This window comes from Cryptomeria japonica, chromosome 6, assembly GCF_030272615.1.
Source record: "Cryptomeria japonica chromosome 6, Sugi_1.0, whole genome shotgun sequence".
NCBI lineage: Eukaryota > Viridiplantae > Streptophyta > Pinopsida > Cupressales > Cupressaceae > Cryptomeria > Cryptomeria japonica.
Window position 1 is genome coordinate 679,844,258 of NC_081410.1, and position 27,622 is coordinate 679,871,879.

The window sequence follows — 27,622 nt, forward strand, 5'->3', positions numbered from 1 at the left end:
TTGATAATCATCAGTTGTTTGACGGATGACAAGTTGAGAATCCCCAAAAACATGAAGTTCTTGGATCTTCCACTGAACTGCAATTCTTAACCCAGTTGTTAATGCCTCGTATTCCGCTATATTGTTGGTGCAAGGAAATGATAAGCGGTATGACTTTGGTATAGAATCACCTTGGGGAGTTATAAAGAGTATACCCGCTCTTGCCCCATGCTGTGTGTATGAGCCATCAAAGTATAGTTGCCATGGCTTTGCAGGTGATATTGTTAGAATGGACTCATCTGGAAATTCTGACTGTAGAGGAACATCATCTATCATGGGAGCATCTGCCAGTTGATCTGCAATGGCTTGTCCTTTGATTGCTTTTCTGTCCACGTATTCAATGTCGAATTCACTCAAAATCATTACCCACTTGGCCAGTCGCCCAGTAAGTGTAGCTTTGTTGAGCAGATATTTTAGTGGATCAATTCTGGCAATCAACTTGGTCTTGTGAGTGAGCATATAATGTCGTAATTTTTGTGAAGCGAAGACCACAGCGAGACATGCACGCTCAATTGGTGTGTAGTTGAGCTCATATCCCACCAATGTGCGACTGATATAGTAGACTGCTTTTTCCTTGCCGTCAGGTATTTGCTGTGCTAGTAGTGCCCCCAGTGCTGTTGGAGTAGCTGATATGTAAAGTAGCAATGGTTGATTCGGGATTGGTGGCATCAAAACTGGCGGGTTCAAAAGATAGTCTTTAAGTGCCTGAAAAGCCTGTTGACAGTTCTCGTCCCATTTGAACTTAATGTTTTTGTGTAGCAGGTGCTGGAAAGGATTACACTTATCTGCAAGTTGTGCTATGAATCTTCGTATGGACTGGAGTCTCCCTTGTAAAGACCGAAGTTGACTGATATTCTTGGGTGGCGGCATGTCCAAGATAGCCTTGACTTTTGCTGGATCCGCTTCTATTCCTCTTTTAGACACAATGAATCCTAGGAGCTTCCCGGAGGTTACTCCAAAGACACATTTCTTTGGGTTTAATCTTACCTTGTATTTTTCCAGCCTATCAAAAGCAACTGAAAGTATGTCCAAGTGTGTATTTCTGTCTATTGATTTAACCAAAAGGTCGTCGACATAATCTTCCACCTTTACATGCATGAGATCATGGAAGATAGTAGTCATGGCTCGTTGATACGTGGCACCTGCATTTTTCAGCCCAAAGGGCATGACATTCCAGCAGAAGGTTCCCCATGGACAAGTGAATGATGTTTTATGTTGATCTTCAGGTGCAATCCTGATCTGATTATATCCAGAGAATCCGTCCATTAAAGATAACATCTCATGGCCTGCTGTGAGATCAACAATTAAATCAATGTTTGGTAATGGGAAATCATCCTTCGGACAAGCCTTGTTGATATCCCTGAAGTCTGTACATATTCGGATGCTGCGATCTGGTTTGCTAACAGGTACTAAGTTGGAAATCCATTCGGGATAATCAATTGGGCGTATGAATCCGACATCTAGTAATTTCTCCAGCTCTGCCTTGACTAGCAATGCCACCTGTGGATGCATTTTCCTCAATTTCTGTTTTACTGGTTTTGCCCCCGGTTTGACTGTTAAATGATGCATTACTAAGTCGGGGTCTAGTCCAGGCATATCAGCATAAGACCATGCGAAGTTGACTTGTCATTCCTTAAAGAAGCTTATGAACCTTGCTTTCTCGGCCTCTGTCAATGATTGAGCCAAAAATATGTTGTGTGGAACCTCTGCTGTACCAATATTTGTCTTTATAGTCTCCTCTACCAACATGGATGATTTTTCCTCGTATGATGCTGGGAGAATGTCAAGCCTTCCATCTTCGGGTGCCTCAGAGAGGTTTTCACCCTCAGATACGTCCTTTCTTTTTACTTTTTTAGAGTCAGAGAGCGCCACAGTGTGGTTTTCGCCATAAGACCCTTGTTTTGTCTTTATTTTCACATTTTTGCGACTAGAAGGGCCGACACCCTCACCAAAGTATGCCATGTTATTTAGCTCTATGGCGTATCCTGCTTTATGGTCTCCAAGAGGAAGATCATCGCGAATGCCAAGATAATCAACAATAGCTTCGTCATTTTGAAATGTATCAATCTGTGGTGGTCCATCCTGATCCCAGTCAATGAGTTGGGGGTGAACGAGGGGAAGGTCTTTAGTGTTTTTAGAGTCCGCAAGGCTAATAGTGAAGATGTGGTTATATTCAGGTATGTCAAGATAGTCATCGAGGTCGTCAATGGCACTCTCCTCATCAGTGTCGATCGTGAGTGAGTCCAAATTATCATCACTAGTAGCACCCTCAGGGACAGGTGTCCTCATCCTATGTGATCCTGACCTAGGGCCTTGAAACGAAGCTTGTGCGGGATCCTTATGGGTCGGTTCTTGACCAACTCTGAATTTCTTGTAAAACTCCTCCTCCTCTGTAGGTTCATCTGGCTCTCTAAATGTCTCATTAAGTTCATAGTCGCTGGAGGATTTGTCTGAACCCCATTCCCACTCATTGGAGTCTGTGGAATAATTATCCTCTTGTTGAACTTCAGCCACTTTGACTCGCCATATCTGTTTTGTTCTCTTGTTTTGAATCTTGGGATTTAGAAAACCAAGCCCCTTAGAGCGTTCTCTTCTTGTAGTTAGCTCAAGTTGTAGAGGCTCCATGACACCTTCTTTGCGTAGTCCGAGAGGACTTTTTCCATCATACCCGAATCTCTGCAGAATTTTGAAACCTTTACCATAGTTTTCACAGGGTATTATAATTTGATCATGTGTATCATCTTCAGCGTCCTTATATAGCATTTTATATAAACTTTCTTCCTCTAGTTCGCCCCATTTTTGAAAGACGGTAGGATCCCATTTGAGGAGCATGATGGAGATTTGCTTATTAGGATGTGGTCTCCCATATTCCTTGAGGGAGTTCATGACTTGTCGTAAGAACATGGTTTGATTCAGAGTGTATTCTCCCATGCCTTTGTCTTGAAACTTGGCTCTAAGTTCACCTTGTTTGGATGTCGAGGGCTTTAATGACTCAGGATCAATATATGCTGAAGAAGGAGTAGCCTCACGATTGCTGGGAATGATAATCTCAGTATGTGATCTCAAGTTATTGCAATATATGAATGGATTTGGATCACCATTGACCGTTACCTCGACTCCATTATGAGGAAATTTTATGCACTGATGGTATGTTGATGGGACCGCTCTCATTTCATGAATCCATGGACGTCCTAGCAATATGTTATACGTGAGGTCTAGATCCAGGACTTGACAAATCACGTCCTTTGTGACTGGCCCTATTCTTAGTGGTAAGATGACTGTGCCCTTGGACGAACGCTCTTCATCATCATAAGCCTTAATAGTGATTTGGTTTGTAGCATTCACAGCTTTGTCAGAATATCCCAATTGTCTGATGGTGCTCAATGTACAAATATTAAGACCTGCTCCTCCATCTATCAGGACTCGTTTTATTCGGTGTTTATGTATGAAGGCTTCAATATGTAGAGGTGCATTGTGAGGCTGACTTATGGAGGCGTCATCGGCTTCTGTGAATGTGAGGGAGTGTGGAACTGATAGGTATCCCACCATGGCTTGAAACTGGTCCACGTTTAGATCAGTAGGGACAGCAGTATCTCTCAAGGTTTTGTCAAGGACAGCTTTATGTGCAGGAGATATACGTAAGAGCTCAAGAATAGAGATGAGTGCGGGTGTTTTCCCTAATTGCTCTACAAGATCGTACTCAGGCTTAGTTGACGGAAGATTGGTATTCTTAGAAGAGGTTCCTGGCAATGTGATCTTACCTCGACGGGTTGTAACATGACATTCAGAGGTAGCTTCGGATGAAGATCCCACACCTTTTAGGACAATTTTAGGTCGCTGAGGAGGATTCTCAGGATTTTTATTTTTGATAGTAATGGTAGAAATATGATTGTCCATTGAGATGTGATTAATAGTGGAATCATAATTGTAAGATGTTCTGGTGTAATTAGCTTGATCATCTGTGACTTTGCCTTTTCCCTTGTCATGTTTCGGGAATGGTTCCTTAAACACCTCATGCTCTTGGTTAGATGAATGTCCCTCAATCTCCATATCTCCTCTGTCAATGAGATCTTGTACAATGTTTTTCAATCGATGGCAATTACTTGTCTTGTGACCCTTGCTTTTATGAAATTCACAATATTCATCATCATTCCACCAATTCGGTTTTACCTTTGGTTCATATGGAGGAAAATCTGGGACCGTGATCACTTTGTTTGCTACAAGCTTTTTGAATACTGATTCAAGTGGTTCTCCCAATGGAGTGTACTTCCTCCGTGGTTTAGCAGCCGTTTGATTGTTCACTTGATTGTTGGTAGAATTTGATCCAGAAAAGATGAACTTTGGTCTCACTGTGTTAGCATCAACAACACCATCATTAACTGTGTTCTTGTTCTTATTCCAAAACTTTGGTTTGTCCTTTCCCTTAAAGTCCTCTTTGTTTTCTTTGAATAGTTTGATAACTCCTTGTTCAATCAAGACCTTTTCTGTTGCTAGGCCCTTTTCAATGACATCCTTAAATGTAGACAAACAAGCTTTTCTGAGATCATAACCAATAGCCTTGTTAACATTTTGTGTGAACATTTCCACCATTTGTTTTTGCGGGATTTCACAAGAGCATCTGCTAGCTAAGTTCCTCCATCTTTGCAAAAATGACGCAAAAGATTCTCCTTCTTTTTGTTTCGTATTGCACAAGGTAGTAATTGAGACATCTGTTTCAATGTTGTAAGAGAAATGTTGAATGAATGCCTCTGCTAAGTCACCCCATGACTTAATACCAGGAGGTAATTGAGAAAACCATTCCATCGCTTGATCTCCTAAGCTCTGTGGGAACAACCTCATTAAGTATGTTTCTTCTGCCGCTACCTCAATGCAAGCTGTGAAGAATTGTCTTATGTGTGCCTTGGGATCTCCTCTCCCTCTATATTTGTCAAATTTAGGTGTTGCAAAGTGCGGAGGAAACGGAGGCATTGGAATGCTCTTATCAAAGGGATAAGGGCATATATCTCTCATAGTATATGTGGGTTTTGATGTGCCCATGTCTTCCACTTTCTTTTGTAGATCTCTAATTTGTTGCTCCAAATTATTTTTGGGAGGAGATGGATTTCTTGTAGCATATCCCATGTTTGAAACACCCATTTGAGGAGGAGCTTGTTGCATGTATGGATGATACTGATCGTAGACATGTCCATATGGAGGTCTATATTGTTGCGACATGTATGGAGCACTTGGCATAATTTCTTGTTGAGGGACCCCATATCTGTTTTGTGTGTATAAACCATATTCAATGGGCCTTTCATTTTCCATTGTGTTGCCCCCAATTTTGGCATGAGGTCTCCTTGTGTCAAAATTTTGAGGAAGTCCTTGAGTATCCATTTGTCTTGGTTGACCCATATCTTGAACATGTGTTTGAACATAAGGCCTCCATGATGGTCTTTGAGTGTAAGTATCATGCATTTGAGCTTGTGTATGTGGGATTGCTGGTTTCTGAAGCAAAACTGATGGTGACTCCGGCATCATATTATTGGGTCCTCCACTATTTGGTTGAGTTTGTTGTGAAGGTCTACTTTCCATAAGTTGAGATAAGTCAAAATCATGTGGTATCTTAGCTCCACTTTGTGCCATCATGTTTAGAAAGTATTGACGATCTCTCCTCATTATCTCTTCAACCAATCTATTAAATTGAGGATCCATTATAGATTCTTGTATGTCTGCTAATAGTATTGAAGAATTGTCCACATTATCATTGTGTGTAGTGTTGTGTATAGCGTTTGTGCTTTCCATATTTGGATTGTGTCTATAAACATTCATGTCTGGTAATGTAGTGTGCTCAGGATTGTAGAAGACATCATTGTCATACTCATAAGAACTCATGTTTACGGGCCCTTGAGCTTCTTTAGCTTTTCTCCTAGATTTTTGAAGACGGGTTTCAACCATGAACTAGGTGTTAGACCAATATGTGAGAGACTTAGACGAAAATGACAAGAGTATGTAAGACCAAGAGTTGTATGGAGTGTAAATGAATCTGAAGTTTACTTGCAATGTCCAAAGTGTAAGACCAAATATGTATGTAGTAGAGTAGGTGTGACTTCCAAAGAGAGGATAGTTTCTCTTGATGAGGTAAGCTGACCTTGACTCTAAGTAAGACCAAATGAGACCCAAAGGTAAGAAACCTTGATGAGGGACCACTTAGCAAAGTGTTGTAGTATGTAGTGTGTTGACAAAGTATAGTGAGGACAAGCAAGTGACCTTTTGACTCAAGTTTAGACAAGTATGAATGTAAAATGAGGTATGAAGCAATGATGGACTGTGTAAGACCTTAGAACAGGCTGAATACTAGATGAAACCTGAAGAGATAACCTAGGAAGCTCAAGTGTGCCGAAACTGATTTCTTTGTTTGCTTAACTGTTAAACTTTTTTCAAATCCTGACACAGACGCCTCTGTATACTTCACAGACGCGGTTTGAAGACACAGACGCTATTCTGTTTGACACAAACGTGATTCTGAGATTTCCTGTTGATGTTTGCTAAGACTGTAACAGTTTTTGCAATTGTGGACACAGACGCGCCTGTATACTTCACAGACGCGATTTCCAGACACAGACGTGTCTCTGTTCGACACAGACGCTGGTAAAAACACAGATGCTATTCTGTACTTCACAGACGCGTTTATCGGACACAGACGCGGTTTTAACAGACACAGACGCGTTTCTGTAACCTTAGTGCAATCTTTCCTATCTGTGAATTTGTTTTGCTGTGACCAAATCTGATTTTTCGACTGTTTTTCGTGACAAGAGGACACAGTGTTGATGACCCAATGTTTGCAGACTGTTTAGACTCCAAAAAGTGTGTTGTTTGATGTAAAAAGTTTTTGCATACACTTGAAGACACAAAAGACACAATGTTTTGCTGTTTTGTCTTGATTGTTTGAATGTTTATCATAAGTCAAGCACAATTCTTATGGCTGGCCAGGACAATAATTGTTGATCCCACATGGGGTTTTACCCTCGAGGCTACGCTATTCAGAGCGGATACTTAGATGCTTGACCTCACTGGCTCCACCCTCGGCACTCACTTCTCGGGTCAGCCAAGCATCAGTCCCCATGAAAACTCCCCATGGCGAACTTTGTATCTCTACTAAGAACCGTATGTGTGTGGGCCGCTACCAGAGGTCTGACCTCCTGCCTCAACAACTAGAAGGATTTGGGCATCTAAAACAATGAGGTACTAGTAAGGGCATCCGCTCGTGTGGCCATACATGCGGCACTTTCAGCTCTGTAAATACAGAAGGCTCCCAGCCGGTAGGGGTTACGCCCTACAAATGATCAAATAAATTTGATCAAACGGGTTTATGGGGAGACATAGTGTCGGTATGAACTAATCAGCACACGTTATTCATAGTTTTCACCATGAATACATTTGATTATAGTGGCTTGGAAGAAGATGGCTTTTCTTTTGCTACCACTTGGGTCGTTCTCTTCTCACTAGTAGTCCTAATGACCACACGGGAAGACAGGCCCTCTAAAGAGTAAACAAAAAGAGCCTATTGCTCAAGACACAAAAGACAATGATTCAATTTTAGTGCACCAATTGAAGTGTTTGCTAAGCTATGAAAACAAGGCACACAAATAAAATTACAAAACCCTAGCTAAGGCCCTGCAACAAAATTGTTAGTAGTTTGGGTTGTTTCAAATGATAACCCCTTCCTGCAAGCACACAAGTTAGGTAAATTTTAGAAAACCCAAAAAGACTTTGTGAAAAGGGGCCTTCAACAAAAACGTATTTGCCTCCAAAGCAAGCTGCACAAACCAGGTTAGCTAGATCTGCAAAGGTTAGCCAAAAATAAACCAGATCTGAAACCCTAAGTACAAAATCCGAAAACCCGAATCAAAAAAAAAACTTGAAAAAAAAATTGCAAAACAGAATGCACAGACGTTGTTATACCAGACACAGACGCGTCTGTCCGACACAGACGCGGTTATGTGATTCGCAGACGTGATTTCAGAACACAGACGCCTTTTTATTCTGCAGACGCGATCAGATGGTTCACAGACGCGATTCGGGATCACAGACGCGACTTTCGGAAACCTGCAAAAATAGAAAATGACAGAAACACAGACGCGATAAAAGATATCACAGACGCCTCTGAAATACAAAAACGCGATCCGAACACTCGCAGACGCGGAAAAAACCTAAAATGTCGTCGAAATCGTCCGATCTGCAACTTCAAAAATGCAAAATCTGCAACAAAAATGTTAAATGCAAAGGGACAAGAGTCCCACCGGGCGTGCCAAAATGTGTATGGTGAAAATGGATAACAATAAACAACAATATTGAAAGACTAAAATGGATTCAACCACGAAACCCTAGCCTAACAATGAACAAAGATCCACCATAACATATGAAGATAACCTAAGACGATGCAAAACAACTCAAAATCACAAAAATTATACCATCACATGTCCACTAGGGTTTTGATCTCCATTCTTCCTATCTCCATTGATCTTGTTTGATATGCTTGCTCTCAGATTTTTGTATGCACAAGAGCTCAACAAAGAACGGAATGTGGTTGCAAGTAGAATCGTAGTGTAGCCAAGTACTCCAAAATCAGTCATTAGTCATTAGGGTTTGTCAATGAAGAAAGCATCTCCTTAAATAGAAGACACAATAGAAAATGGAGGGTTAAGATTGAGAGGTGTAAAAAGAGAGGTCGGCTAGGATTAGAGGGTAGGTATAAGAAATACCAAAATAATGAAAGAGGTAGGTAGTGTAGGAAATAAGAGATGAATGACATGTGTCATGTGTAGAAAAAGATAATGAATTAATTAAATAAATAAAGATTTATTTAATTAATAGAAGAAGTAAGACAATTAAATAAATAAAATATTTATTTAATTTAGGAAAGGGATAATTTAAATAAATAAATGTATTTATTTAAATGAGAAATAAGGCTAGAAGAGGATAAATGAATTAATTAAATAAATAAATAAAGATTTATTTAATTAATAGAAGAATTAGGCTTAGATAATTAAATAAATAAAATATTTATTTAATTAGACATGACAATTTTGGGTGTCTACAGGTTTATAAAATAAAGTCAGTTAGATTTTGGCAATTGAATAACATTCTTTCATTTTCAGACACTGACATCAGATGCACCTAATATTCTCTCCAAAATGGAGCATGGTGTTCTTTAGCAGTAGCATCTTTGATGCTTTTGATAGTAGTATGAGTCAGAGCCGACGGTTCGTCATCATGACGAGCAGAACGAGAAATCGGCCATGCTACAACATTCCATTGAGTGAGACTGACAATTTTTTTGCCAACCGAAAAATTGCTGCCCTAATAAAACCGTAGGGCAACTTGAAAAACTGAGATAGGCTTTTGTAGGGACCCCTCTCGTGGCCTCGTAGGTTTAAACAGAATGTTCGCAAGTGCCACGGATTTCAAGTTAGGGCCCGTCAAAGTTTGATAATTTTGAGCACTTAGGGTGCTCAAGGGATGACGCCGGTAGGGTATGACCCCGAGCGTTTGATCGAGTGGGGGGGTAAAATAGGAGCATGCATAGGGTAATGATGCCTAACTGGACATGTCAAAGCTGATGGTTCATCATCGCGACGAGCAGAACAAGAAATTGGCCACGTGACAACATTCCATTGAGTGAGACTGACGATTTTTTCGCCAACTGAAAAATTGATTCCCTAATAAAACTCTGAGTGTTCGACCGAGGTGGGGGGCAAAATAGGACCATGCATGGGGTAATAATGAATTGTATCAAGTATTGTTCATTAAATGAATTGTATTGCATTGTTCATTAAATGAATTGTATTGTTCATGAAATGTATTGTTCATTGAATGAATTGTATTGTATTGTTGATTAAATGAATTGTATTGTTCATTAAATGAATTATATTGTTCATTATAAAAACAACACTTACGATGAAATGAAATGAATTGTATTGTTCATTAAATAGCCATTATTAACCATTGTTAATTATTGGAATGAAGATTAAAGATTTCCATGATAACACCACGCACAGATGAGCAACAATTTATATGATTGAATATCAACTTCTGTATATATAAAAAATGTCAAATGATTACAAATGTATGTCCAAATACGTGAATGTATGTCCATATAAAAAATATACATGCCAACTAGACATGTAAGCATCCCAAAGCTATCTATAACATCCTAAGCTGTTGATGGATCATCAAAATCGATCCTCTTCACCACACTGCTCGGCTCTGAAGGATCCTGCACAAGAAAAACAAACCACGATTAATATTAGTTATATTATATAATTCACATTCGAAAAGTTAACATAAAAATGAACTATAATTGAACTATTCATGTTTACCTCATCTCCACGTTTTCTCTTCAACTTTGCAGGACTTTTGATGTATGTCTTCGGTAGAGGAGGTATGTTTTGAATATTTTCATACACAACCTACATATGTTAAGAAACATGACATTGATACAAGTTAGCATATAATTGTCACTGATAATAACAAATTATATCTACTAATCAAAAAATAAAATAAACACACATCTACTCGAGGCATCTCTTCTTCTTCTTCAGGTATACTGGGTGTAGTCATCAAGGATGTGAAGCCAAGAATTCTCTGTATATATACACAACAAGTATATGAAACTATCAATCTATGTCTAGACATGTATAATCACTATAAGTTATTTAAACTATTCATTCAATCATATTTGCATTCAATTACCTTTCCTTTGTCTCCAACTGCACTACCAGATCCTAAATCACACTGCCCCGCACTCATGTTGCTTGTGCCCTACAAGAGTAAAATAAGATATACATGCAAGTTACTACATAGTGTAATTAATACCAATATAAATGATGAGCATGTATGTACAATAAAATACAAACGACCAGGTGCAATAATATATGTACCATCAAGCTATCAAGGCCAAATAAAATGGCTGACAAGGTGCCCTCCTGAATCTGTCTCAACTCATCCTCGGTCATCAACTGTTAAATAGACCATGTAAATAAAAATTAGTACTTAATATTATCTAATTTATAAATATTTAATTAAAATATAACATGGACTATGAAAATACAAATCTCACCACTACATCATCAATGTATGATGATGATGCCTCCTTGCCTCTAGCATGTGAGGACTCCTCAGGGTATCCTCCAGTCTATGTAATAACATCTGGTGCATCATGCATCTCATGCACCTCATAATCTGCACTGTCCACAAGATGATCGACGGGCTGTCCTACTGGACCCAAGCATACGTGCCCACACATGACACAACTATAGGGAACACATATGTGTGGAGCCGAGGATGACGTGTCAATGCCACCAGATGCACCGCTACCATCAAGAGTAGGCTGAGCTACTGACACAGCCTGAGAAACCAAAAGGCTACTCAAAGAGTGAATAGCGATATGGTCCGTGAAGCCGCCTCACGAATGATATCAAGATGTTGCACTGCAGGTGGGGGATCAACAAGAGGAGGGGGGACATACGGGCCCTGGACTACTCTGACTGCCCCAAGTCTATTTTGGGGCATACCTAAACCTACACCCTGGAAAGGTTGGATGTCAAAGTAGTTCACATGTTTGTGTAAAACAAACTCAGCATAGCATACAGTTTTTTTATAAAATAGAAGGGGATATCAAGATTGTTGTTGGGTGGTTTGTTGAAAACCATCCACCAATGATCCCAAAAGTTTTTCACAATCCCATCATTTGTGCACCATTTAATAGAAAGTTTTGTTTTATTAAGATCTATGGGCTGACCAGTACAGGAATTGACAAACAATGAGGCGATTTCGGCTTTGGATATCTCAAGATCCTTGATATCCTTATATGACAAGCCATCTACATATTTTTCCCTCATAGAATCTCGCCACAAAAGGGCGGAATCGTGCTGCTCAGTCATGGTTTCCATACTTTTTATGATCAACGTGAGAGGATCAAACATTGGGCTTAGACGAGGGATCCTACGATATACTTCTGCAATCCACCTCAATTTATTCAAATTTTGTGCAATCAAATCCTGAATTGAGGGGGGGTTTGGCAAATGAGAGTTTGGCTGTTGCAGTTGTGGTTCGTCAATGTTTTCATTGTTATCCCCCATTTTTAACCTAATTGAATGTAAACAATTAAATTTAGTTAACAAACTTAAACAATTAGGTATTTGATTTAAAAAGACCTAGTTTCCATAAAAAAAACATATTTTCAATGAAAAATCAAATAAACATTAACAAATTAAAAAAAAATGAATGAAAATGATTCAAAACGATAAAATTCTTACCTCTAAATCTATCTTTAAGCATTTTTTTTGTCAAAAAATCGGATATTGGATGGAGCGGATATCGGATTGTGATGAAATCACGCAACCCATGAGTTAAAAATGACTCACGGGCTGCCACTGTCAAAATATAAAAGTCTCAGAAAATCGGATATCTGATTTTTATACTTAAATTATTTTTAAATAACATATATAATATAATAATATATTATATTATATTATATTATATTATATTATATATTATATAATATTACATTATTATGCTATATATAATACATATATTATATAATATAATAATAGATTATATATTATATAATATGTAACATATAATATATTTTTTAAATTAAAATTACAAATAAAAATTGGATATCCGATTTGCATAGGTAATTACTAGGCCAAGCAAAAAGTCAACATGCATTTTCACGTTTTTAGGCGAGTGAAGAAGGCTATTTTTTTCACATCGCCACTTTTTGGCCCCCCTTGATCCTGCACTAACCCTTAATTAATTTAGTCAAGTAACTAAATCAAATAAATAAATGCAATTCAACTAAAAAATATCAATATTTATCATCTACAATAACATGATCAATTCTATATATGTAACTTGAACTAATTATAAAAATATAATATGAGCTCATAGACACATGTAAATAACAAACAAGAAATCTCATCAAACAAGTGTCAGGTACATAAACAAACATATAAGTATAAAAATATTATCATCAAACAAGTGTTAGATACATATAAGTATAAAAAAGAGTACATGCATGAGCTACATATAATATCATCAAACAATGATCAATGATCCCTAAACTAGCTCGGCAGGCCCTCCATTGATCCATGGTTTGAATGCTCTCCCTGCACAAGAAAGTGCATGTACACGTTTAGCACAAATATATATATAAACAAATACAAATATTATCTAACTATTACTGTATGGAAATTTTACTTCAACATAAGTACATGTGCAAATTTTACCTAATGTGATCCACTTGATGAATGATTAGGGTGTGCATGGGCCACAGTTGTCTAAGATGAAGAACTCAAACGTGCATGTAAATAATCTCCTAACGTCTCCAATGGAGCACCACGCTATAAATAATCCCAAATTCAAATCGTGTTAACAATTTCGAAGCTTAACTTCAGTATTTAAAATCAAATAAATGATATGACCTTAAAGAAAAAATAATGTATACATGAGACTCCAAGGCTCTCCCAATCCTATTGATCTCAAATGTATGGAAGGACACCTCGTCAACATCTAGATCCATTATTGCATCCTCTAAACTGTGAACAAGCAGACTACTAAAGCCACAATGAGCTCCAGCAAGAGGTGTGAAAGTCACAAGCCGTAGTGACGTAGGTTGTATGGGCCCAGGTGTCGGATCAAGTGGTGTACGTTGAGGAGGTGTAGGATCAACATCAGTATGTGGTGGAGGGGTTGTATGGTGCACTGGAACTCCCTCATCTCTCTCCATATCACCTTGACACGCTCCACCACCAACATCTCTATGTACAAGGCGTCTCACCTCTCTCGATCCATCCTCAAGTGGGATCCTAAGAACCATCACAAGAGTTGTATATGCATCCAATAGGTCATTGGACAACAATACACTCATCTAATGTAAAGGATCAACCTCTATCAACTAAATGGCATCAATAGGAGATATCTCCCAATGCAATCAGATGTCATCTGATCAACCTGTGCGGCAATCTCTATGATGTTGGAGTAAATATCTTATCGGGTATCATCTATTGCTGCATCGGTTGCCTATGCTAACTCCAAACGTTTTGGTAGGACCAAAAGGTTTGGACCAACTAATGCTCATTAATTAATGAGCACCGGTGCCTCTAGTCATATGTACCTATCACAAAGCCTCCCCCTACCCTATCATGCATTCCCTGGTATACTAGCATAATCCACATCTAGGGCTGCCAACGATGTAGGATAATTGAAAGGGGCCACCATCGGATCAATGCATCTGGTGACTAAATAACCCCTAATCCTCCTTGTATGTGTCTAATAGTCAGGGAACATGGTATGTGGTGCAGGAGAACCCCAACAATGAAGCCCCTTTTTCATTTTCATGTTTGTAATAAAGATCCATTTTTGTAAGACCAATTGTCAAGATGGTACATTTATAAACCACTTGGTCAAACTTGGTCAACGGATCTATGGTAGACTAGGAAGAGTCAATTTTGTGTGCCTGGTGTTCTGAGGGTTCACTTGGAAACCTTTGGAGTGCAGGAAAATGCATAAATGGTCGATAGACCAAATGTTGCATACAGTTATAAAAGCTGCATTTTTGGTGTAACTTGTCCCAATAGAGTCGCCTTCTTGAAGAATTGTCATCAGGTATTGGTGTAGCAGTTGTGGGCACCACCCGATAACCCGATAGCAAGACATGCGAAAAGAATTGGCATCGAGGATCAAAAGTCAAGGATCCTGACTTACCCTGACAACCCGATAAGACAACACACTTGGAGTTTTGGCATCAACTATCGGAGACATTGTCTAGGAGTCATCCTGATGACCTAATGGAAAGGCGGACTTGTGTTCACATGTTATTAGGCATCGACAAAGCACACTTGAAGTTATCTCAAAGAGCCGATGGAAAAGCACACCACCTTGAGGATATTTCATCGAACATCAGGTGAAGAGTTTTTGAGCTACTCTGAAGACCCAATTGGAGCTCACCACAGACAAGTTGTGATCGGACATCGGGAGCATTATTTTTGAATTAACCCAATGACCCGATAGAAATGCATCCTTGTAAAATATTTCATCTGGCATCAAAGGTCATGTTTTCGACTTATGTCGATGACCCGATGGAAGTTGCCAACTATCAAAAAACGTAACCGAAAAGGAATTCGGTCTCCCAACTCTTTCCAATGGATAAACCAGTTTGAAATTTGGTTGAGGACATTGAAGGGAAACATATATGAACATGTTTGAATCATTTCTAGATGAGAGGCAGATGATTCAACAAATGTAATATAACTTTTGGTGTGAACAAAAATACAGTTGTAGATTTCACAGAACATCTTTTGCCGTTGAAAATCAATAATTTGCATTAGTAGGAATTGGCACGGACATAAGGGCTTAAATTGTGTAGTTCCAATTGTTTACAAGTTGGCTTAGGATCTAGGTGGACACACCTGAGTCAGAAATTCTTTTGGTCTAGTCTGACAACTAGGTTAAGATGAAATCAGGGTTTCATCTAATGATGGCTCTAACTTGAGTTTCCTACCTTGGAGCACAACGACCATTAGGGGAGTTCAAGTTAGAGAAATGTACATTAGGATTCTGGTAATTGCAACCTGGAAGGTGTTAGCACTTAGGTTCCACACCATACCCTAGGCCAAGCATGCCCGTGTGCTTGGTATCAGAATTAAGGAAGTAGGAGTGTAGAAAGACTCCGGGAGTGGACTGAACCAATCCAAGGTTGGAATATGCATGTAGGAACATCCTTATACCTGAAACAAATGACCATCTAGCCAAGTGTATTCATTTGCAGGTTGTTGCCCCAAACCAAACCTGATCACCCCTATTAGGCCTATCTATCCTAGACAGTTCAGAGGTGTACAGGAGGAGTTGGAGCCTGTCCTTTTGGATTCTTAAGGTACTCAATAAAGGGTACTTTGGTCTGTAGTTTTTTTCTTCACCCTTTGAAGAAGTTGAGGTTGTTTTGCCAAAAACAGTGTCTGGAGGGCTACAAACAGAAAACAGTCTGGTTTAACAGTCAAGCTGCATTTGGGTGTTGTGGGTCTAGGAGTTGTTTGGGATCAACTTGGTTGATCAGAACAAGTTTGAAATGAGATAGGGGAACCCTATCCACTCCCTAAACCGAAGGGTTCGAGTAGTATCACGTTTTGCTAATTTGGCTTATCAGCCATTAGCCTTAGCATGCTAAGTAAGGCTACATTGTTCATTGGGTCAGAGTGAACAAGGGAATTGATTTCTTGTAGAAGATGGGAGTTAGGGCTTGATTGTGCTTCCCTTGACGTCCTCTACCTCAAGTGGTATCAAAGCTTAGGCGAAGCCTAAGGGAAGAAGTAGTAGAACATGTCTGACCAAAACCAAGAAGGAGAGGAGGAGATCATCAAGATCCCTTCGAAGGTGACCAATGTTGAACTTGCAAAGATGGTGCAAGGGTTGAGCACTGAACTACGAAATTTGAAAGGCAATATTGTGAGGAGGGAAGAAGGTCTAGTGGAAGAAAAGGGAGAAGAAGAGGAGACACTGGAGCAAGAAGAAGAGGAAGAGGAAATTCTTGTAGACCAAAGACACCTTGTGAATGCCCTCAAGTCTGTGGCTAGAAGGACTGCAGACAGTAAATCGGACTTGCCCATATTCAGTGGAAAGATGGACCTGGACCTAGTCATGGAATGGGTGGATGCATTGGAAGGTTTCTTTGAATGTGATGAGATCCCTGAGAACTAGAGGGTCAAGATAGCAAAGACAAAATTGAAAGGTACAACATTGACTTGGTGGAACTTCACTCAAGGAGAAAGGGTGAAGGCAGGAAAAAACATGATCACTTCATGGAAAGTGATGGTTACCAAGATCAAAGAAGCTTATGTACTTGAAGACTATGAAGTACAACTTCATAAAAAAAGATAGAACTTGAGACAAAAAGAGATGGATGTCAGTAGCTATACTAAGGAATTCCAAAGGCTATGTTTGAAATCCAAAGCAATGGAAGGTGACACTGAGAAGGTCGCTAGATACCTGAACGACCTGCGAGTAAGTATTCAAGATGAACTAAATCTTTGCAACCCAGAGACGATGTAAAAGTGCTATCAATTGGCACTGAAGGTCGAAGAGAATCTCAAGAGGAAGCAAGACCAGAACAGCAGGGGTAGAGGCAAAAATGACTTCAATAATAGAGGTAAAGGAATGTCTAGTGGAAGGGGACAAAACTTCAGACCCCAAGGAGAGCCAAACCAAGAGACCTCACAAGGAGAGAGCAGTTCTAGAGGTGGGTATAGAGGCAGAAGATCCAATAGAAGAGAGATTTGGCAGAAGAAATGGAGGTCCTATGAGGTGTTTCAATTGCAACCAAACAAGTCACCATGCTAAAAGATGTCCGAAGAAGACATGATCAAGCACGCAAGGGGATAGGAGAACATGTGTGTGTGAAAAGTGGACCTGTAAGCACAACACTTCAATTAAGTCATTACATGTATGGTTAGACAGATATAAATATGAATATGAAAATCATAACAAATCGACCCATTGCCTTCTAAAAGATGCAAGTATAAGATTGCTCTCAGATTATAAGCAATACCAATGACTAGAAAACATCAAAACGAAGGATTTAATCTATATGAGCATGATGAATGCTAGATGGATGCAAGATTAATCTAACAAGATTTTTGCAATATTAAGCTAAATGATCTAATCAATATGAAATAATTAATATGGAATTTTCTCAATGATTCTAGATCAAAAAACAGTATAATAATGATGTATTCTCCAGCCTCTTTTGAATGAGAGATGAGCCTGAACTTATAGAAAATTCAAAAAGAAACCAATGGCTAAGATCAAATGATGATGAGCGGTCAAGATTTTCCAAGAGGAAGCACAGTCCATGTGAATTGATGTGATTGGATGCTTTTATCAGTTTTAAAGGAAGTTGAACTAAAATTAAGATTAAAATCAGAAAAAACTGATTTATTCTCTATTTCATTCAATTTTGAGATTTAATTGTTTTAATTGATTTCTTTGAGATTATTTATCAATTTTTAATTTGTTTTTCAAGATTGTCTCCACTTGATTTCTTTTCTCAATTAATTCCTTTTTTTGATTTATTTCCATTTTTGAAGATTTGTGCTCAATTGATTTATTTAATTGAATTAATTCCTCTTTCTTGATTTGTTTCCTTTTTTGAAGATTTATGGCAAATTAATTTATTTATTTAATTAAATATGCTAGGATATTCAATTAAAATAAACAAGATACTTGTTTAAAATGATTTACTTGGGATGATCTATTAATTAAATAAATATTTAATTAATATTGAGTGATTGATTTTGCCATGTGACATTTGATGATTTTAGGAATTAATTGTGTGCTCAAGATTGGTTTAATTGCCTTTGGTTAGGACCTTGGTGATGTTGTCGAGATTAGGGGCCCATGGTTTAGATGACCATTTTTAGGGTGTTACAGAACAAACCTGATCCAGGAGGATGCACAAAGTTCTCACTCACCCTCAAAGGATTTGGATCCAGAAGAAGGATTATGCCTAATGATGAAGAGGACGTTGCTAAAGACACCAGCACCACAAGAACCACCACAAAAGAAGACACCGTTCAGGACAAAGTGCAAGAGCTACGGTAAGGTCTGTAGACTTGTTGATTTTGGTTCAACTGAGAATTTAGTGTCTAAATAAATGGTAGACAAACTCAAACTTGTAAAGTTACCCCATTCCAACCCCCCCCCCCATGTATCTTGGCTTAGCAAAGGCCAACAAACCCTCGTAAATGAACAGGCTTGGGTCGATTTCTCTATAGGAGAATATAGGGATAGAGTACTGTGTGATGTTGTAGACATGGATGTGTGTCATTTGTTGTTAGGTCACCCTTGGCAGTATGACCTTAAGGCACAACATGATGGGATGAAAAACACTTATACCATCAACAAGGATGGAAATGTATACACCATGAAACCACTGCCTGACCTGAGGGATGAAAAACAAAACAAACCAACTTTGGTATTACTGGTAGGAGAAAGGGAGATGGTAGAAACCATAAAAGAAGTCGAAGCAGCCTATGCTTTAATCTTGAAGCCTAAGGAGCAAGAAAACCCTAAGGAGGTACCCAGAGAGGTGCAAGAACTTCTTGACATTAACAGAGGTGTAGTTGTAGGAGACTTGCCAAATGCCCTGCCACCTTCAAGAGATATATGTCATCACATTGACTTCGTACCTGGTGCTTCTCTACCTTACAAAGCATCTTATAAGCTTACCCCTACTTAGACTGCAGAAGTCGCAAGACAAGTCCAAGATCTACTGGACAAAGGGTTAATCCAAAAGAGTAAGAGCCCATGTGCAATCCCTAGTGTATTAGCCCCTAAAAAGGATGGCAAATGGAGGCTATGCATTGATTCTAGGGCAGTGAACAAAATCACAATTAGATATAGATTTCCAATTCCAAGGATTGAAGATCTAATGGATCAATTAGGAGGTGCATGTTACTTTTCAAAGATAGACCTTAAATCAGGCTATCACCAGATCCGGATAAGGCCAGGAGATGAGTGGAAAACTGCATTTAAAATCACCAAGGGATTATATGAATGGCTTGTCATGCCATTTGGCCTTAGTAATGCACCTAGCACACTCACGCGATTGATGAATGAAGTTCTTCAGGATTTCAGTGGAAAGTTTGTGGTTGTATATCTTGATGATATACTTGTTTTCAGTAAAACCAAGGCAGAACACTTGGAAAATCTCGGTCAAGTCTTACAAAGACTTCATGAACAGAAATTGTTGATAAATCTGGAAAAATGTGTTTTTATGCAAGAAGAACTAATATACCTGGGATTTGTGATATCCAAGGGTACTTTGCAAATGGATCTGGAGAAGGTAGATGCCATCTTGACTTGGCCAACACCAAGGACACCAGGAGAGGTGAGAAGTTTTCATGGGTTGGCAACATTTTATAGGAAATTCATTAAGAATTTCAGTCACATCTGTGCACCACTCCTTGACACCATCAAGGGAGGAAGAAAGGTAAAGTTTGAATGGACACCCAAAGCAGAGGAAGCATTTGAATACCTGAAAGGTAGAGTGGCACAATTTCCTATTCTTACCCTTCCCGATTTCAATAAACTGTTCACAATAGAAACATATGCAATTAATTTGGCCATTGGAGCAATCCTTAGCCAAGAAGGTAGGTTGGTTGCATTCTTTTCTAAAAAATTGAATGAAGTTAAACAAAAGTATAGTACTTATGACTTGGAACTGTATGCAATGGTACAAGCACTTAAAAAGTGGAGGCATTATCTTTTGCCCAAATAATTTATTGTTTTCACTGACAACCATGCATTAATCTTCTTGAATGGATAGGAGAAACTAAGTTGTAGGCATATGAAGTGGGTTGAGCAGTTGCAGGCATACACCTTCACTATAAAACACAAGAAGGGAACACAAAACAAAGTGGTAGATGCACTTAGTTGGAGAGTCCATTTAGTGTAGGAGGTATAGATCCAAAGTATTGGGATTTATGCATTCAAAGACCTATACAAGGGTGATGCAGATTTTGGTGAGATATATGAGGTTTGTATTACTTTTTCTTATGCATATCACACTTTGTATTCTAATTATATGATTCAGAACGGCTTATTATTCAAAGGGGGACATTTGTGTATTCCAAAGTGTTCAATGAGAGGAAATCTCATTAAGGAAAAACATTGTGGTCCTATGAGAGGTCATTTTGGTATTGATAAAATACTAGAATTGGTTAGGAGGCACTACTTTTGGCCTAAAATGCAGATAGACATTAGGAAGTTTGTTGAGTCTTGCACAATCTGCCAAAGAGCTAAGGGAGTTAGCACAAATCAAGGCCTCTACCAACCATTACCAATACCTACAAAATCGTGGGATAGTGTGAGTATGGACTTTGTTATGGGTTTGCCTAGAACACGACAAGTGTTTGACAACATTTTTGTCATTGTAGATAGATTCAGCAAAATGGTACATTTTGTACCCTACAAGTCCACAAATTATGCATCTCACATTGCAGTCAGAATCCATGGATTGCCTTCCTCAATCATCTCAGACAGAGATGTAAAGTTTCAAGGTCATTTTTGGCGAACTCTTTGGAAGAAGTCAGGCACAAATTTGTCTTTTAGTTTTGCATACCATCCTTAGACAAATGGGTAGACTGAAGTTGTAAATAGGTCTCTTGGAAACCTACTCAGATGTCTAACCAAACAGTATGCACAAGCTTGGGATTCAATTCTCCCACAGGCAAAATTTGCATTTAATGATACTATTAACAAGAGCACTGGAAAAAATCCTTTATAGATCAACTATGGTATTCATCCTAGAGGGGTGCTAGAGTTAAGAGAGCTACCAAACAATTTCAAAACAAGTGCCCAAGGAGAAGATTTGGTAGAGTTTATCAAACAAGTTCATGAATAGGTGAAGGAGACTTTGAAATCTACCATGGAGAAGTATAAGGTGTAGGCTGATCACAGAAAATGATATGTCAGTTTTAAAATAGGAGATCAAGTGTGGGCTTATTTGAACAAAGGAAGGTTGCCTAAAGGCAAGTACACCAAGTTGCAGATGCGGAAGATTGGTCCTTGCCAAATTATCTAGAAATTTGGAGATAACGCATATGAAATCTCTCTACCACCTAATCTTGTTATTTCTCCTATTTTTAATCTTTGTGATCTCACTCCATTCAAGAGTATTGCAAGTGATAACAATTCTTTGCAGGAAGTTGATGATGAACAGGCTGAATGGCTGAAGGACCTTCCACCTAGCCAACCACTCTATTTGGAGAAAGTGTTGGACACTAAAGTGGTAAAACAAACTCGGAAGAACACCTACAAGGAAAATCTGGTCAAGTGGAGAGATTTACTAGACTTGGATGCCACTTGGATGGATGAGAAGACTATCCTCAAGCATGGCACCACATTACAAGAGCTACTCTCAAGTAGGAACTTAAGTTCAAAGCAACAGGGGGAGTATAATGCATGAGCACCCTAATAATGAAGCCCCTTTTTCATTTTCATGTTTGTAATAAAGATCCATTTTTGTAAGACCAATTGTCAAGATGGTACATTTATAAACTACTTGGTCAAACTTGGTCAATGGATCTATGGTAGATTAGGAAGAGTCAATTTTGTGTGCCTAGTGTGCTTAGGATTCATTTGGAAACCTTTGAAGTGCAAGAAAATGCATAAATTTAGTTGATAGACCAAATGTTGCATAAAGTTATAAAAGTTGCATTTTCGGTGTAACTTGTCCCGATAGAGTCACCTTCTTGAAGAATTGTCATTGGGTATTGGTGTAGCAGTTGTGAGAACCACCCGATAACCCGATAGCAAGACATGCATAAGCAAATGGCATCGAGGATCAAAAGTCAAGGATCCTGACTTACCTCGATGACTCGATAAGACAACACACTTGGAGTTTTGGCATTGGCTATCAGAGACACTATTTGGAAGTCATCCCGATGACCTGATGGAAAGGTAGACTTGTGTTCACATGTTATTGGGCATCGGCAAAGCACACTTGAATTTATCCCGAAGAGTCGATGGAAAAGCGCACCACCTTGAGGATATTTCATTGGACATCGGGTGGAGAGTTTTTGAGCTACTCCAAAGACCCGATAGGAGCTCACCACTAGCAGAGTTGTGATAGAACATCGGGAGCACTATTTTTGAATTAACCCGATACACACATACACATACAAATTATTTATCCTCTCAAAAGTACATCCCCTCTCTCTCTCTCTCCTTGCCTCTCTCCCTTCCCCCATCCCTCTATCCTTTCTATGCTACCTAGATAACTCTTTGTCACTCCCTCTCTCCCTCGTTTACTACTTGAGGTATGACTACTTAGTCTTAGTCAACCTTTCTAGTTTGCCTTGATTCTTATTTCTTGCTCACCTTCTAATAGTCTCACTTGATTTGTATAGGCTTCAACATTTGCATTCACCATAGATGATGAAGAAATGGGGGAGAATTTTGTACCATGCATTTTCAATGAGGAAAATACCCTTGAGTCTAAAGAAATGGTTGCAGATCAAATAATAAGGAAATCCTCATCACATAATACACATTTTTTTTTATATTATGTTTTTTACCACTTGGCCTATATTACTACTTAGGTCTATACCTATATCTCACTGTATCCCTCCCACCTTATCTGCACCTCTCTCTCTCTCTCTCTCTCTCTCTCTCTCTCTCTCTCTCTCTCTCTCTCTCTCTCTCTCTCTCTCTCTCTCTCTCTCTCTCTCTCCTTCACTTTGTACTTGTCTCTCAATCACCCTTTCTAGTTTTTATTGATTCTTATTTCTTTCTCACCTTCTCCTAGTCGCGGCTTCCAAGATTTATTTCATAATTCATAAATGAGAAATATGATCATATGGTGTCGCATGGCTTTAGTAGGCAGGAGTGGGAGGAGCAAAGTTATATTATGATAAACAATAAAGTGAATTTTATTGCAAGAAATTCATCCAAGAACCAGAGACTAATTCTTGTTGTCACTACACTAGACGATGTTTCTTGCTCAATTAAACAAAGAAGGATGGCAAGGAAGTTAGGATGTTCTTGTGTAGTAGATGGGAGGAACCATCTCTCAAGTCTGTCCTCTCACTCTCACTTGCTATATATTATCTCTTCTCTTGTGCTTTGTCAAATGTACGAACCTAAATAGATCATATTGCTAGACATTATGTAATAATAATTCTACTACCATCAACTAAATGTGGTGAGATCCAAAACTCATTATCCAAGAATTTTATTGTTGCAAGGCAACATAATTACATAGTCAGAGCCCTGTATGGATTTGAAATGCCAACATTTAATAATCATAGATGGTATTTGGAAGCAATTGGATGTGGATACCATTTGAGCTTCTTAACATCCTCAGATTCAGATTATTTATGCCAGTGCAAAACTCTTGTTTAAATATTAGATCAAAATGAAAATATGTCTGACCTTATTGTGAAGTGCTTTTATCCATAAGATTCTCCTTTCACACATTACTATGAGTTATTTTGGCAATTATATCATTCCATTGACATATATAGATTCATTTAGTATCAATTTTATTTAATAAAATCAAAACTTTATTTAAATAAAAAATCATGAAATCATAAGAAATGATTTATTTTTTATAATCATCAATAATTTTGTCAAACCCTACTTTTAATAAAATATAGATTTAATAATGTCTTTGTATTTGATATCTATAAAGCGCGTTTTCATAGAGTGCCTTATTGTTGCTTATGTTAGTAAACACCTCTTTTGTCACATCATTGCTAATAAAATGAACATTAAGTGCAAACATTCCCTAGGTTATTTGGATGACTCGCAAACATTCCCTATGTAAGGGTTTTTTTTTTTTTTTAATAGAAGGGCAAATGAAAATCATATAAGAATCTTGCAAGAAGAAAAAGGAATGGGACAAGAAAATAAAGAGGATTAATTTACTTAAATTTGACAAGTGCCAAATCTACAAACATGTAAGAGGTCCAAGGTTAGAGAATATTATATTGAAATGTAATGGTTATATATGTAAATGTATGAGTAATTGTAATAAATACAAGATTTGGATGAATATATCAAGGTATGTTTATACAGAAATATAGAAATAAAATAGACTAAACAGTAAACATATCAGTAATGTATGTATGAAAACAGATCAGACTAAGTAAATGAGTCTAATGTCATTTGTCAATATATTTGTATTATTGATCCATGCTCAGATATGAGATTCCTTACTGTCATAAACAATCGTAATTTTTTACTTTAGAGAGAGTAACTAATTCTCGCACATGGGAAATTCCTGATAATAGAATCAAGAAATTATTAAACATGAGATAGAGAGATGATTTCAAGTTTCAACCTGAAACTGCTTTTGAAATAGGGTAGTCCTTCAGTTAACTGGTTGTGCTTGTGTGGAATTTTTTGCCACAGCTGACGTTGCTTCCATAAATTGTTTTGATTTATAGCCTTTCTTTCATTCATTCTAAAGATGTGGATAGAAAGAGAAAAAGAAATTCGACTATTGCTGCATTGCTGAAGGAGCAAGAGATTTAGCTACCCACGACTCAATCATCACCCGAGAATAGAGATTTTGGTCAGCAGGCACAAGATGCCCTGCTCTCGCTACAACAACATGCGTCAGATTTGAATGAGAACGCACATATCCAGCCTGCAGGTTTTCCACTCGCCACATTTTTCTCTCCGCCCGCCAACAGTCAGCCAAGCCATTCCATTCCAGAGTACGCATCCAGTCTTGTGAGGACACAACGCCGTCAATGAGATCGAACTGCCCCTGACACAACAAAACCGGGATTTTCAAGAGAAGGCTTTCCACCAACCATTTGGTGCTCTTCATAATGTCCTCTCCCATCCTCACGCCCATGGCTTTACTGCAGCTCACCCAGGTGGCGGTGGGATGAGCATTGAGAGCCTCTTTTACAACGAGCTGGCTAACGAAGAGACTGAGGAAGTCGGTGCTGTTATCCAAACTGTAATAGGGAACTATCCGCATTATGTCGAAAAGGTTTGCAAGGCCTGCTGTGTTTTGCAGCCAGTTAAGGGCGTTACTTCTTGCAATTCGGGCATCGTCCCATTTCTGCTGAGTGGTCAGCATGACGGCCTCTTGCTGTAAGCTTTCGAGGTAAAGCTTCTGTTCGGAGTCGATCAATCCCATGGCGTAAGCCACCCTCGCATGAGACTGTACCTGCATTTATTTCTATTGCTTAACACAAAATACTTTTTTCTTGTCTTCAATATATACTTTTAAAATAGTAAGCTCGCCTACCAAGGTTAGAAGCAGATAAAATTGGTTATAACACCCATTCGAAGGTCAGAAGCAATATAAAATTGGGGATAACAACCATTCCAAGATCAAGATCATTGATCATTTGATAGAAAGAGAAAATTCCAAACAAAATTGGGCCTGTTTAAAAAATAAGTACTAATGATATAATATTTTAAAATTGAACAGTTTAATCTAGAGAAATTTGTGTGTGCGCTTATTACATTTCTCTATGGTAACTAATAAACTGTTAAATTTAAATTAAGCGTAAATCCATTTCTATGCCCTTTTCCACCATAGTAAAAACAGTAGCAGCCGAATTTCCCAAATTCCCGGTACAGAAGTGTGATTTGATCACTTACCTGGACAACAGGGTGCGTCAATCCATTGCCGATGGCAGCGCCATCAATTCGTAAGGATCCCCCTTTCTCCACCTGCTGAATCATGTAATACGCTAGCGAGGGCACGTATTTTCCTGCGTAGCTCTCGCCCGTGGCAAAGAAAGGCCGGAGTTTGAACAGAGGATTGAGATCATAGAATGCTTGCAGTGCGCTGTACAAATCCTTGGCGATTTCTTCCTGATTGCTCGGAATATGTTGGTCGGTAGGGGCAACGCTGAAGCCACTTCCGATGGGGTTGTCAAGAAAGAGGAGGCCAAAAACACGGTTCCATGGGGCCGAATTTTTGTGCAGCCGGAGATCTTGAGCAACTCTCCAGGGACCTATTTCGTACAGATTGCCAATCAGCCCGGAGCAACCGGGGCCCCCTTCAAGCCACAAAACAATCGGTCTGTCTGAAAGTTGGAGTGCGGGTTCAATGGCTTTGTAGTATGCATAGAACATTGGGGTGCCGGGCTTTGCAGTCGTTAATTGCAAAATCGACGGTGTAAAACGCGCGACTAGTCAATACTGCAGTTTTGGAGCCAGAATAGACGCGTCCCTGTTAAATGGCATCCACACTCATGAAGACCAAACTTCATCGTATCCTTATTAGGTTAGTCCACAATGATGAAGAAGATAAGCAGAACAGTTTTGAGCACAGTTGCCCTGCTAATTGCAGCATTGGTCACAAATGTGGCAGAAGAAGTATTTCGCAAAGAGGCCCTCCAACGGCATCAGGGTACCTCACCATCAAAGAGAAGCCCAGCACCCTAATGTTCTATGCATACTACAAAGCCATCGAACCCGCACTCGGACGCGTCTGTTCTGGCTCTAAAATGGCAGTACGGATTGACTAACACGTGCGTGTTAGTCGTGCATTTTACACCCTCGATTTTGCAATTAACGGCTGCAATTGACTAACCTGTCGCTAACACGCTGTATGAAAGGTCTGTTTTGGAGCCAGAATAGCTTTGGCCATTTAACAACACCAATTTTTTTTTATATTATTTTACATTTATTCAATTGATGAGTTTTTGTACATTGTAAGTTATTGGACTTCTGATCTGTTGGATTTTTATTTTTTTCAAAGCATTGTACAAGATTTGAACTCCTATCATCTAGGTGTCTATAATACAAACTTTGCCATTAAATCAAAGCTCTTTTGACAATTTTCAAAGTTGATGTTAAAGTATAGGTTTGGAAACTCCATCTCAAGTTGTAAAAACACAATTGTCAACTAGTCAACATAACATTACACTACCATATATCATCTCTTTAGCCTTGGAATTGCCTGCGGCTATTCTGGCTCCAAAACGGACCTTTCGTAGCGACGTGTTAGTCAATTGCAGTCCTTTATTGCAAAATCGATGATGTAAAACGCGCGACTAACATGTGTGTTAGT

General features: G+C 38.8%; 1 protein-coding gene across 1 annotated transcript; it reads right to left on the reverse strand.

Annotated features, from left to right (window-relative positions):
• Positions 1-24,898: 24,898 nt before the first annotated feature.
• LOC131069248 (serine carboxypeptidase-like 50) lies at positions 24,899-27,025 on the reverse strand. The gene is made up of 2 exons (XM_058004613.2): positions 26,203-27,025; positions 24,899-25,762 (listed from the first exon to the last, which is right to left on the reverse strand). Exons 1-2 carry the CDS (start codon positions 26,680-26,682, stop codon positions 25,079-25,081), a joined length of 1,164 nt encoding a protein of 387 aa, XP_057860596.2. The 5' UTR covers positions 26,683-27,025; the 3' UTR covers positions 24,899-25,078.
• Positions 27,026-27,622: the final 597 nt, after the last annotated feature.